Consider the following 12571-nt stretch of genomic DNA (forward strand, 5'->3'; position numbering starts at 1 on the left):
ACACACTCAATAATGTATTTCATTTGTCTAACTCCCCAAGTAGAATGTTTGCTCCAAAAAAGTAAGGATTTTTATTTCTTTCATTCATTGCAGTGTCCCCAGAGCCTAGAACATGCCTGGTACCTATAGATATTTGATAAACATTTGTTGAATAAACATGATTGATAAAGAGGAAAATTCCACAGTATTGGTGGTTCTCTAGGGAAATATACTTTCAGATGTGGCCAGAGTGTGAATTGGAATTACCTCTTTAGAGGGCAGTTTGGCAAGATCCAGGCTTCCCTGGTGGCTCAGATGGTAAAGCGTCTGTCTGCAATGCAGGAGACCCGGGTTTGATCCCTGGGGTGGGAAGGTGCCTTGGAAAAGGAAATGGCAGCCCACTCCAGTACTCTTGCCTAGAAAATCCCATGGACAGAGGAGCCTGGTAGGCTACAGTCCATGGGATTGCAAAGAGTCAGACATGACTGAGGGACTTCACTTCACTTTTTGGCAAGATCCATGAAAAATTAAAAAGGCATCTTACCTGTGACCTAGAAATTCAACTGCCAAATATTTATTCAAGAGATATACATGTCCAAACACATAGTTCAAGGATATTTACTGCAGCATTATTTTAATAACAAAAGGCTATAATGAACTTGCTATTCATCCATTGGCATCTGGTTAAAAAAACATAAGGGCATCAACTACATAAATGCAACTGTTAAAGATCATAGAGAAGTTCTTCATGTGCTGGTGGGACAGTCTCCGCTGTAAACTGAGTGAAAAAAGCCAGGGACAGAAATGTGTGGAGTATGGCACTGAGTATAAAGGGAAAAGGCTATGGGTGCCTATACTTACACGTTTGCATAAGCATTAAGTGTGTGTGTGTGTGTGTGTTTAAAATCTGGAAAATAGTAAAATCTTCAGTCGCAGCCGACTCTTTGGGACCCCATGGACTGTAGCCCCCCAGGCCCCCCTGTCCATGGGATTTCCCGGCAAGAATCCTGGATGGGTTGCCATTTCTTCCTCCAGGGGATCTTCCTGACTCAGGAATCCAACCTGCCTCTCCTGCACTGGCAGGCGGATTCTTTACCACTGAGCCACTGCGGAAGCCAAAAAGCTAATGACAGAGGTTGCCTCTTTTTGAGAAAATTATTCAAGGGCTGGGAGACTTGAAAACAGTTTTTTAAAATTCGTTGTGAACGTAGTACTTAAAAAGCTCACTTCTATAATGCATGAATCCTTTTTTGCTAACTTTTACCCTGTGTGGCGCTGACACGCTAAAAATATGCCCTAATCTCTGCTTTGAAGGCAAGGGGTGGGGGTGGGAAGGAGGACCTTTTATTTCCTCGGGGAGTGAAGCCAATAAAACGTATGAATAGATCAGCCCAACCTCGTGCTCTGTGTCTCGGGGGCGGGCTCCTCCTTCCCCCAGCCCCATCCCCAGCTGCGCCCTCGGATTCTGCCATCTGGCGGCTGGAGTCCCGGCTTCCTCCTTAGAGGGCAGCAGCGGAGCGTCTCGGGGACGCATGCGCCCCAATTTGCGCCCGGGGAATTAAAGAGCGAGAAGAAAAGCCCCACCGAAACCCGCGCCCCAAACAAAACCCAAGTGGAAGAAAGCGCGCGGCTCCGCAGCTCCGGGGCAGTGCAGGCGCCTCCCGCCTCGCCCGCGTCGCCGGCCGCGGCGGGATGCGCACGGACCGGCCCGCGACGCCCCGGCCGCCACTGTCCCCGCACCTGGACGCCGGTCGGGTGGCCGCGCCCCAGCCGCGCTCGCTCGCCGCCGCGGCTCCCCCCGAGTCGCCCGGCGCCGGCGGGGCACCTCGCTCTCCATGGGGCTGAGAGACTGGCTGAGGACCGCGTGCTGCTGCTGCCCCTGCAAGTGCCTGGAGGAGCCCGCCGTGCCGGAGAAGGAGCCTCTGGTCAGGTGGGTGCGCGCGCCCCGGCCGTAATCTGGGGCTCCCTGGCCGCCGCCGGGCACCACAGACTCGGGGTACCCGTGTGCTCCTCTGAGCTGGGGAAGTGCGCTTGTTTTAAGCTCACACGGAGGCACAGACTAAGCCCCTTGGTTCCTTGAAGAAGATCCTGCTCCTTGGGGGTTGTTCCTTGGGTAAAGTTTTTGCCAGAATGCACGAATCCTTGGAGGCGCCTGAGACCCAAGAAGATGCGTGTGGGAAACAGCAAGAGCTCGGGTGCAGTTTCCCGGGCAGAGAACTATCGGAGAGAAGTTTGCACAGGGGTCCTATTAAATACAACTGTGATTGTCTGATTCATAGGCATATTTCAGTGAAATGGGCGACTGTGAATTTCTTTCACCCGGGAAAAAAGTTGGATACCTTATCATTCAATTTTATTAGGAAGAGAAGACATTTACAGTGACGGAGAGCAAGGAAATATTTTTCACATTTCAAAAAGGACATATTTTTCTCAAGGGATAGTGGAACGTTGATTCATGACAGCTTAAGCTATTAAGTGTGAGGAAATTAATGCACGGTAGCAATGTGCTAAGTGCCTTTGTGAAGGAACCACACAACACGGCTTTGTTCAGGGCTGTGATTGTAAGCAATTATTTTATATTGGACTGCTGAAATCAAGGTTTCATTTCGGCATGACTTGGGGGTAGGTAGGGTACAAACAAAAGATTTAAAATGAAATTAGGAAATAGTAGATGAGGCAAAATTCTAGGGTTTTCTAGGCAAAAACATGGAAGCTAGTGTTTCTTATGAAATATGCAACTAATATGATAAAGCTTTCACAACTTTTTAAAAACACGATTTACCTTTTCTTACTCTATCAAGTCCAAACACTCCCCTTGACTTTTGAGATCTTACATAACCCCTTCCCTCCTGTCCACTCCTGTTTTCCAGTATATTACACACTGTGCACTCTTTGATTTAATCAGACAGGCATCCTTACTGCTCTAGGAACAATCTAAGCTTCTTATTCCCTCCAAGCTTGTTTCAAGTGGTGACCTTTATTCTTCCTGCCCCTTCTTAAATGCTTGTTTTCAAGTCTCCCTCAAACAGTCAGTCGTCTTTGATTTTTTCGTTCTTATTCATCTTTCTCTCCTTGCTAGGGTTTAGAACTTGCTATCTGCTCCTCATGGTTTAGTGAGCACGTATGGATGTAAACATGTATGTCCTGTTTGTTTTCTGTGTATAATATACACACCAAATGCAATGGTGTTCCCACTGCGATTATTAGATTGTTGTGGACAGGGAGAAACCCAGTAATCTACCCCTAGTCTTCAAATAGTGGATAGCAATCTGGAATTTCAGGCTTGGATTATACCCTCAATTTGTCAATATTCATAGTAACATGAAATAACAGCCTTCAGCTTGGTCTCATTCTCAGAGCCTTGGGTCTTTCCAATATTCTGTTGGGAATTGCTATTTAAGATAATAGTTTTGGTTGTTTTAAAAAATCTCAACCCTCTCCTGCCTTGGTTTACATTGTAAGTCAGTGAATTTGCAAGCAATTTTAAGACTTTAGAGTCAGTTGGGGCAGAATAGCATAGTGCTCGTGAGCCAGATTGCCTGGGGTTAAATTCCAGCCTGGGTGACCTGGCACAAGTTATGAAACTTTTTGTGCTTTAATTTCCTCATCTGTAAAATGGGAATCGTAATAGTATGGACCTCAGAGGGATGCAATGTGCAAATACCTGCATGTTCTTTCCTGCCCAAATCATTAGAAGGTCTAGATTGAAATCTTTTCTAAATGTGAAATTCAGTGCTTTTTAATACATTCACAGAGCTGTGCAGTCATCAATACTCTTAACTCCAGACATTTTTCATCACTCCAGAAAGAAGCACTATACTCATTGGCAGTCACTTGCTGCCTTCCCTTCCCTGCCCATTCCCTGCCATCCCCCAGGCCCACAGTCAACCACTAATCTACTTTTTGTCGTTAGAGATTTACTTCTTCTGGACATTTTGTATAAACGGAATCCTTCAATATGTGGCCTTTTGCATCTGACTTTCACTTAGCATAATGTTCTCAAGTTTCATCTATGTTGTAGGTTTATCAGCACTTAACTCTTTATCTTTGGATAATATTCCAGTGTGTAGATGTTTTACATTTTATTTGTCAATTGATAGATATTTGGGTGATTTCCACTTTTTGGCTTTTAAAATAATGATTCTGTGACCATTAGTGTACAAATTTCTGTGTGGATATATGTTTTTGATTCTCTTGGGTATATACCTAGAAGTGGAATTGCTAGGTCACATAGTAAATTGTACATTTTAACTTTCTGAGTTGCTGCCAGGCTGTTTTCCAAAGTGACTGATTTGAAATCTTGACGTGGTGAAGTCATATGGCCAGATGGTCTTAATTTTTATTTTATTAAGAACTTCATTCTTCATGTCATTTTTCTTCATTTATAAAAAAAGATTTTATACAGACATTGCCTGCCCTCAACTGAATCCTTTATTCCATCATAAAACAGTGGTTAACAAGTAACAAGAACAAGTGAAGTCACTCAGTCGTGTCCAACTCTTTTCGAGTCTGTGGACTGTAGCCCACCAGGCTCCTCTGTCCATGGGATTCTCCAGGCAAGAATACTGGAGTGGGTTGCCATTTCCTTCTCCAGGAGATCTTCCCGACCCAGGGATCAAACCCAGGTCTCCTGCATTGCAGGCAGACGCTTTAACCTCTGAGCCACCAGGGAAGCCCAGAACAGTGGTTATCAAGCTTTATTTCATCCCCCAAGGCAGTAGTGCTGGAAGAGATATGGTCGAAAGGAAGACGTTTGTCATTTGTGTGTGTGGTCATCTGCAGTCCTTTTCCAAAACAGACCAGGGAACCTCATTAGTTCAGCAAAACTAGTTTTTAATCTCAGCTCCTATGCCAACCTGACATTGCCACTTGTGGTTTTTAGGAAATATTTATTGATTTATTTGGCTGTGTTGAGTCTTAGTTGTGGCACACAGACTTGGGAATTGTGGCAGTGCATGGGTTTTGCTGCCCCGCAGCATGTGGGATTCCAGTTCCCTGACCAGGAACCCAACTGGTGTCTCCCACATTACAAGGCAAATTTTTAACCACTGGAGCATCAGGAAAGTCCCTGTGTTTTTGATCTTGCCTTGTTTGCTTTTTCTGGAATTTTGTACCTAAAGGGAATGGCTGTCAGTTGTCTGGCTTGCATGTATATTTTCCCATGAGTTCTTTCTTTGCCCTTTCTCTCAAGTATGCTGGGGCCTCCCCTGACAATAAATTCACCCCCATGTTGCTGTTTTCTTTAGCTGGCACCTTCTGCTTTCCCTTGTGTCGCGCAGATGTCTTTAAAGTGCAGTCAATTGTACCCCTACCTCCTCCTTCGCCTCCTACTCATCATGAGATCTGGTTCCTTCCCCTGCATGATTACAAGAAAACTCTTCTGTTGAAAGTTACAAGAGAAAGAAAGCTGCTGTTCTTTGCTTGGTGTACACGGAGTGCCCCTGTGCTGACCATCTGAGCCTGATTTCCCATTTCCTCATTCTCTGGCCTCTGATTTCTCATTCTCTTGTCTCTGTGCCTGTGATCCATCTAATCCTGCTGGTTTCCCTTGTGGTGTTGCTGTCAATGGCATAATTGTTAGTTAGATATCTTTTTGTTGGCTCTATCGCAGACGATGAGATGGTTAGATAGTATCACTGACTCAGTGGACATTAATTTGAGCAAACTCCAGTTTTTTCCAGTAATCATCTGTGGATGTGAAAGTTGGACCACAAAGAAGGCTGAACACTGAAGAACTGATGCTTTTGAACTATGGTGCTAGAGAAGACTCTTGAGAGTCCCTTGAACAGCAAAGGAGATCAAACCAGTCAATCCTAAAGATTGAAATCAACCCTGAATATTCATTGGAAGTCCTGACGTTGAAGCGGAAGCTCCAATACTTTGGCTACCTGATGTAGAGAGCTGACTCATTGGAAAAGACCTTGATGCTGGGAAAGATTGAGGGCAGGAGGAGAATGGGACGACAGAGGGTGGGATGGTTGGAAGGCATCATCGGCAACGGCCATGAGTTTGAGCAACCTCTGGGAGATAGTGGAAAGGGAAGCCTGGTGTGCTGCAGTTAATTAGTTAATGAGGTCCCAAAGAATCAGACACGACTTAGCCACTGAACAGCAATAGTGACCAGATAAAATAGGTGTTATTTATTCCCCATTTTATAGGTAAGGAACTCAGGGCTTAGAGTGTTTAAATAATTAGTTCACAGTCACAACTGGTAAGTTGGAGAGTCAGAATTTGAATCCATCTCTGTTTGACTTCAGAGTTTTTTCCTTGCATTGCAGAAAATTCAGAAAGCTACCAAACAGTTTCCAAGTTTAACTGATAGTGTTTATATCCTAGACGCTGGTAGATGTCACTAGCTTTAGCTCCTGTCCATTGTGACTCTTTTCTCCTTTCGCTTTTCTTCCATGTCCTTGCTTAGTTTAATTCTTCTACCTGGATGCAGGGGCAGCCTGACCTTGAGAGCCAAGCCCAGGAGGAGTTAAGAAACCCTGAGTCCTTGTCCCAACTACTAATTGTCTGTGGGACTTTGGGAAAGTCTTGTAACTTCCTTGAACCTTTGTTTCTTCTTCTGTCCAGGGAAGGCATCTGACTTTAAGGTGCAGCCTGGAAGAGCTGTTCCAGGCATGATGCAGACTGTCTTCTTTCTGTGGCCTTATGTCAGCTGAAATTCTGTTTGACATGGAATACAGGGGCAGCAAGGTTGTGTGTAGTCCTGGGAAGGAGCCTGAAGGCCTATGATATGTGAAGTGAAGTGAAGTCGCTCAGTTGTGCCCCCCGACTCTTTGCGACCCCATGGACAGTAGCCTGCACCAAGCTCCTCTGTCCATGGGATTTTCCAGGCAAGAGTACTGGAGTGGGTTGCCATTTCCTTCTCCAGGGAATATTCCTGACCCAGGGATCAAACCCAGGTCTCCTGCATTGTACACAGATGCTTTACCATCAGAGCCACCATGATGTGTGAGTCATGACTGATCCAGCTGCCAAGGTCGGCTTCACCAGCAAATATGTGAGTAGGCATTTCTAACAGCAGGAAGCTTAGAACAAGTCTAGGCTTGGAGAAATGATCCATGGCCTGATATGGGCTTGACACCAGGCCTCTGTGATAAAAAAGCCAAAGGTTTCATTCAGTCTCACCATTTCCTCACCTTCATCCCAGGTTTAGGAATGAATCCTGTAATGTCCATCTTGTCCATCATCTATGTAAAGTTTGAAGTTCTGAAGTCATTCTTCTCCGCACTGTTTTTCTCAAGGAGGTTAAGTAATGATCACAATGACAACAAAATATCCATATGCGCTGAGGACAGGACGATGATGCAAATGCATCGTTTTGGAATGGCTGGATCGTCGTTTATTTGTCTGTAAAACAGCGAATGACGTTTTGACCCAAGATTTCATGTTGCTAATTAAAAGAAACAGTGGGGTACCTGTTATTAGGTTCCAGGACTGCTGCGACAAGTTGCCACAAACTTGATAGCTGTATATTAAGGCATATATGTAGAATCTAGAAAAAGGGAACAGATGAATCTGTTTGCAGAGTAGGAATAGAGACGTAGACATAGTAAGGAGATGTGTGGGCACAGTGGGAGAAGGGGAGCGTGGCATCATTTGGGAGATTGGGGATGACGTACATACACTACCATGCGTAAAGCAGACAGCTAGTGGGAGCTGTTGTATAGCACACGGAGCTCAGCTTGTTGCTCTGTGATGACCTAGGGGGTGGGATGGGGAGAGCATGGGGGGGAGGTCCAAGAGGGAGGGGTTCTGTGTGCTTATAGCTGATGGCAGGTGGTGACTGCAGCCATGAAATTAAAAGACGTTTGCTCCTTGGAAGCTATGACCAACCTAGACAGCATATTAAAAAGCAGAGACATTACTTTGCCGACAAAGATCTGTCTAGTCAAAGCTATGGTTTTTCCAGTAATCATGTATGGATGTGAGAGTTGGACTATAAAGGAAGCTGAGCACCAGAGAATCAGTGCTTTTTAACTGTGATGTTGGAGAAGACTCTTGAGAGTTCCTTGGACTGCAAGGAGATCAAACCAGTCCATCCTAAAGGAGATCAGTCCTGAATAGTCATTGGAAGGACTGATGCTAAAGCTGAAACTCCAATACTTTGGCCACCTGATGCGAAGAACTGACTCATTGGAAAAGACCCTCATGCTGGGAAAGATTGAAGGCAGGAGGAGAACAGGTTGATAGAGGATGAGATGGTTGGATGGCATCACTGACTGGATGGCCATGAGTTTGAGCAAGCTCTGGGAGATAGTGAAGGACAGAGAAGTCTGGCATGCTGCAGTCCGTGGGGTTGTGAAGAGTCGGACACAACTGAGCGACTGAACAACAGTATATGTTTGTTTTGCAACCAATAACAGGCCCTGCACTCTGTTCTTTGGTGTCTTTTTTTTTTTTTAGAAAATAATTTTGGTGAGGCTGTATGTATCTAAAGAACCCCTGTACTGCCTGGAAAGGAGTTAAGAGTTTGCTGTATTGCCTCTCATTATTTTTTTCTCAACTTTTAAAATCTTGTGTTTGTATATCAAAGTCTGAAAACATACAAGCACATAAACAGTGTAAAACACTACAGGGACTTCCCTGGTGGTCCAGTGGTTAAGACTTTGCCTTCCATGGAGGGGGGTGTGCAGGTTGAATCCCTAGTTGGGGAGCTAAGATCCCACATGCCTGGTGGCCAAAAAACGAAAACATAAAAAAGAAGCAGTATTGAAACAAATTCAATAACGACTTTAAAAATGGTCCACATGAAAAAAAAAAAAAACCTTAAAAAAAAAAAAAGAACAACTACAAGATGGATACTCCTATAATCACCGCCCAAGGCAAGAGATAGCTGTGGGCAACTCACACCCCACCCCCACCCCCACCCCCGACCCCTGATTATATCTAGACTTTTGTGATAGTCATTTCCTTGCTTTTCTTGATAGCTTTTCCGCCTATGTATGCACCTTAAAAATGGACTTTAGTTTTGCCTGCTTTTAAACTTTACATACGCAGGATCAAACTGTGTGTGTACTTGACTTTGTGAGCTCGGTCCCAGCTGGGGCATGCAGTTGGTGGTTCTCACTGCTTGATGGTGTATTCCCACTGATTCACTCATTCTTCTGTTAGTGGATTTTATGGTGTATTCCCTTTGGTTCACGCATTCTTCTGTTGGTGGACTTTCGGGTGGTTTCGAGTTTGGGGCTATTACTTACGGTATAGATTTTAAAGTCAGCACAAAAGGGCAAATTGTTCATTCTTCAGCCACACGGGCCTTCTCCTGGGTCCTCAGATACACTCTTAGTGCCCTCCCTGCCTAGGATATCCTTTCTTCACTTACCCGGGAAACTCCCTCCCTCGATTCAGGTCTCTACTTAAAGTTATTTTATCAGAAAGATCTTCCCTGACCACCCTCTTTCAAACAGTACTTTTCACCCTCACTCTGACCCTTATTCCTTCAGAGGCTGATCACCACTAGACATGAATATATATGCTTACTGTCTGCTTCCTCTGGAAGACTCTGAACCCCACCTTCATGAATTTAAACAGCTCAAAGATGTTAAGAGCTTGTCTGTGAGTCCAGAGAGTGGGATTCCAGCCTTGTTTCTGCCATTCAGAGCCCTGTGACGTTGGGAAGTCACAGTTCATTCATTCAACAAATTGAGCATCCATTAAGTGTCAGGTCCTGTTCTAAGCACTCCACATACATCATTGAGCAAAAGAGATACAGATCCTATTCTCAGGGGCCTTTTATTATGGTTTTGGGGAAGCACAACAAACAGTAAACATAGTATTGACAAATAAATCAGAAGGTAAACAAACACAGTTATCCCTAGGTATCTGCAGGGAGTTGATTCCAGAAAGCACCATCTCCTCTGCACCTCCCCCAACCCAGGGCTGTAGACCCCATGAATATGGAGGTAGAGTCGGGGCAGAAGAGCATGCGTGCAATTTTAAATAGATTGGTCAGAGTAAGCCTCATTGAAGAGGGGGTATTTAAACAGTGATATGACGGAGGGGAGGGAGCAAGTCATGTGGATATAGGGGTGGGGGTGGGGAGGGAGCACTATCATAGGTAGGAGAATCAGCCAGTGCAAGGGCCTGGAGATGGCCGTGTGACTAGTGGGTTCAGGGAACAACAAAGAGACCAGAGTGGCTGGCATGTCGTGGGGATTATGGACCACGGTGTGACCTGGGCTTATATTCTGTGTCAGATGGGAGCCCCTGGAGGGTTGTGAGGGAGGGGTGACAGGAATTGATTGACATATTGAAAAGATCACTTTAATTGTGTTAAGAAGAGCATTGGTAGAGGTAGTGGTTGAAAAAGGTGAAAGTGAAAGAAAGCGTTAGTCGTTCAGTCGTGTCCGACCGACTCTTTGTGAGCCCATGGACTGTAGCCCTCCAGACTTGTCTTGTCCGTGGGATTTCCCAGGCAAGAATACTGGAGTGGCTAGCCATTCCCTTCTCCATGGGATCTTCCAGACCTGGAAAAAGGTAAATCAGTGGAAAAAAAATTGCAGGGATTCTTTTGTAAGACAGAGGTTCTTTGACCTGGGGAGTGGTACTGGTAGAGATGGGCATTTGTTTAATGTGTGGTCAATAGGATTTTCTATTGGATTAGATGTTGGGGGTGAGAGAACCAAGAATGACTTGAAGGGTTTTGGCCTGAGGAAGGATAGGTTTCCCATCTTCTAGGTGGGGAGACTGTGGTTGGGGAGCTTTGGAGGGAAGGTCAGGGGCTTGGTGCACCATGTTGAACTTGAGCTGTGGACCAGGCATCCTCATGGAGAAGGGAAGAAGGCAGGCCGTGCAGGAGTCTGGGACTTGAGAGCGTGGTCTGAGCTGGGGATTCAGTTATAGGTTTGAGAATCTTCCTCAGGAAGATGGCATTTAAAGCCGTGAGACCAGGAGTTAGTGTAAACAAGGCAGAGACCAAGGGCTGAGTTTAATCTTCCTGCACCCCAGCATTTCCTCATCTGGGAGACAGAAAAATCATGCCTCCCCTGCCTTCTTCACAGACTTCTTGTCGGAACCGTCTTCAGGCCTTTAAAGCATTTAAAGCAGTGAATGGAACCCATGATGATGTGGGACTGTTTCAGCCTTGGGATGGGAAGGCATGAAGGGTGAGAGCATGTCAGGGAGCGAGAGGGGCCCAGAAAAGCACCTGCAGTTTTCTTCTTACATATTGGGATGGTAGATACCTCTGCTTTTGAAGGATGTCACGAGACCAGGTGTTTAAACACTGAGGAAAGCGCCAGAAACCTTGGGATGATGTTTAGACTCGGGACTCCGTCATGTTCAAACATTGGATTAATACTGATGTTTCTAGGCCTGGAGTCTCCCTTAGCCCTATTGATACTGGAAGAAAAGAATCCCGAGAGGTTTGGCCTCACACCCTAGGTGGGGTTGGGGATGGAAGCTGAAACTTTGCTCATCTTACCTTCTGGGAGAAAAGAGCAGCCTTTGCTTCGCTTCATGTGTAACTTCAGAGTCACCTCTCAGATGCCTGAAGTTCATAAAATATTTATCATCAGCAGATGGCAGCCAGGGGCGAAACGGCCTCTCTCACTTTCCTCAAACCTTTAGAGATCATTTCACAGGGGAGGGAGGGAGGGAGGGAGAGTGAAGCTCCGATTCAGTGCCCTCTTCTCCCTGCCGTCTGTCCTCTTGGGCTCTGTCCCAGACCCCAGGGCCTTTGCACGGAGTTCTCTTTACACAAAGGTCCCACAGTGCTTTATAGGCTTGAGTGCACAGAGGTTCCCAAGCTGCTGCTTTAGTTGTTTGCTTTAGGTTTTTCTTCGCTCTGGACTCTCCACCCTAAGGGTTCAAAGTTTTAAAACAAAGCAGATGCTGCCTTGCCTGGGTGATGGAGCAGGATGAAAGGAATGGGGAGCAGGGATCTTGGGAACCAGGCTGGTCTGACAGGTCCTTCTCTAATGAGTTCAAGCTCTCGTTCACTTTTACCTTGATTTGTGTTTTGGTGAAATTATTAACTTAGTGATTTATTTAGTGGTGTGCCCCACCTCTCTAGGTCTTCAAAGAAACCAGGTTTGTAACTTGAATAGATAAGAAGAAGGTGGTGGGAGTGAGGTCCAGGTGAGGGAGGCAGCCAAGTGGAGTAGGGGGCTGCTCTGCAGAGGACAGCCACCCAGATCCCGAGCTTGAGAGCATCACTCGGATGAAAGTCATTGCTCACCCTGGGGCAGAAGCCCTTGGTTCTCTCCCCTGTTTTAAATTGTCCCCTGGGGAGAGGATCAGTGACTAGGCAGGCAGAGTCTGAGACTCAGGGGTTGTCAGGGGAGCACTGCTCCTAATTAGGGAATGCTGGGGAGGCACTGCCTGTCTGGAGACATCCTAACAGGCCAGTGTTGACCTTCCTACAGAGCTGCCTTCAGGACTTTAGGTTAAGGATGGGTGGTACTCTTAGATGTTGGCTGGAGTCATATGTGTGTGTCTGTGTGTGTGTATGTGTGCGTGCTTGTGGGGTGGGGAGAAGAGAGAGAAGACAGAAATATTGATTAACTGATTGTGAGAGGGTAGGACTGACTGGCCAGGGGGCTTCCCTGGTAGCTTGGTGGTAAAGAATCCACCTGCCAGTACA

General features: G+C 45.9%; 1 protein-coding gene across 1 annotated transcript in view; it reads left to right on the forward strand.

Annotated features, from left to right (window-relative positions):
* The window catches only part of MREG (melanoregulin), a 69463-nt gene continuing 58326 nt past the window's right edge, over positions 1435–12571 (forward strand). The window contains exon 1 of the mRNA XM_005676924.3: positions 1435–1909. Coding sequence (XP_005676981.2) covers positions 1815–1909 — 95 coding nt within the window. The 5' untranslated portion in view covers positions 1435–1814. The remainder of the gene's footprint in view (positions 1910–12571) is intronic.

Source organism: Capra hircus, chromosome 2, assembly GCF_001704415.2.
Source record: "Capra hircus breed San Clemente chromosome 2, ASM170441v1, whole genome shotgun sequence".
Lineage (NCBI taxonomy): Eukaryota > Metazoa > Chordata > Mammalia > Artiodactyla > Bovidae > Capra > Capra hircus.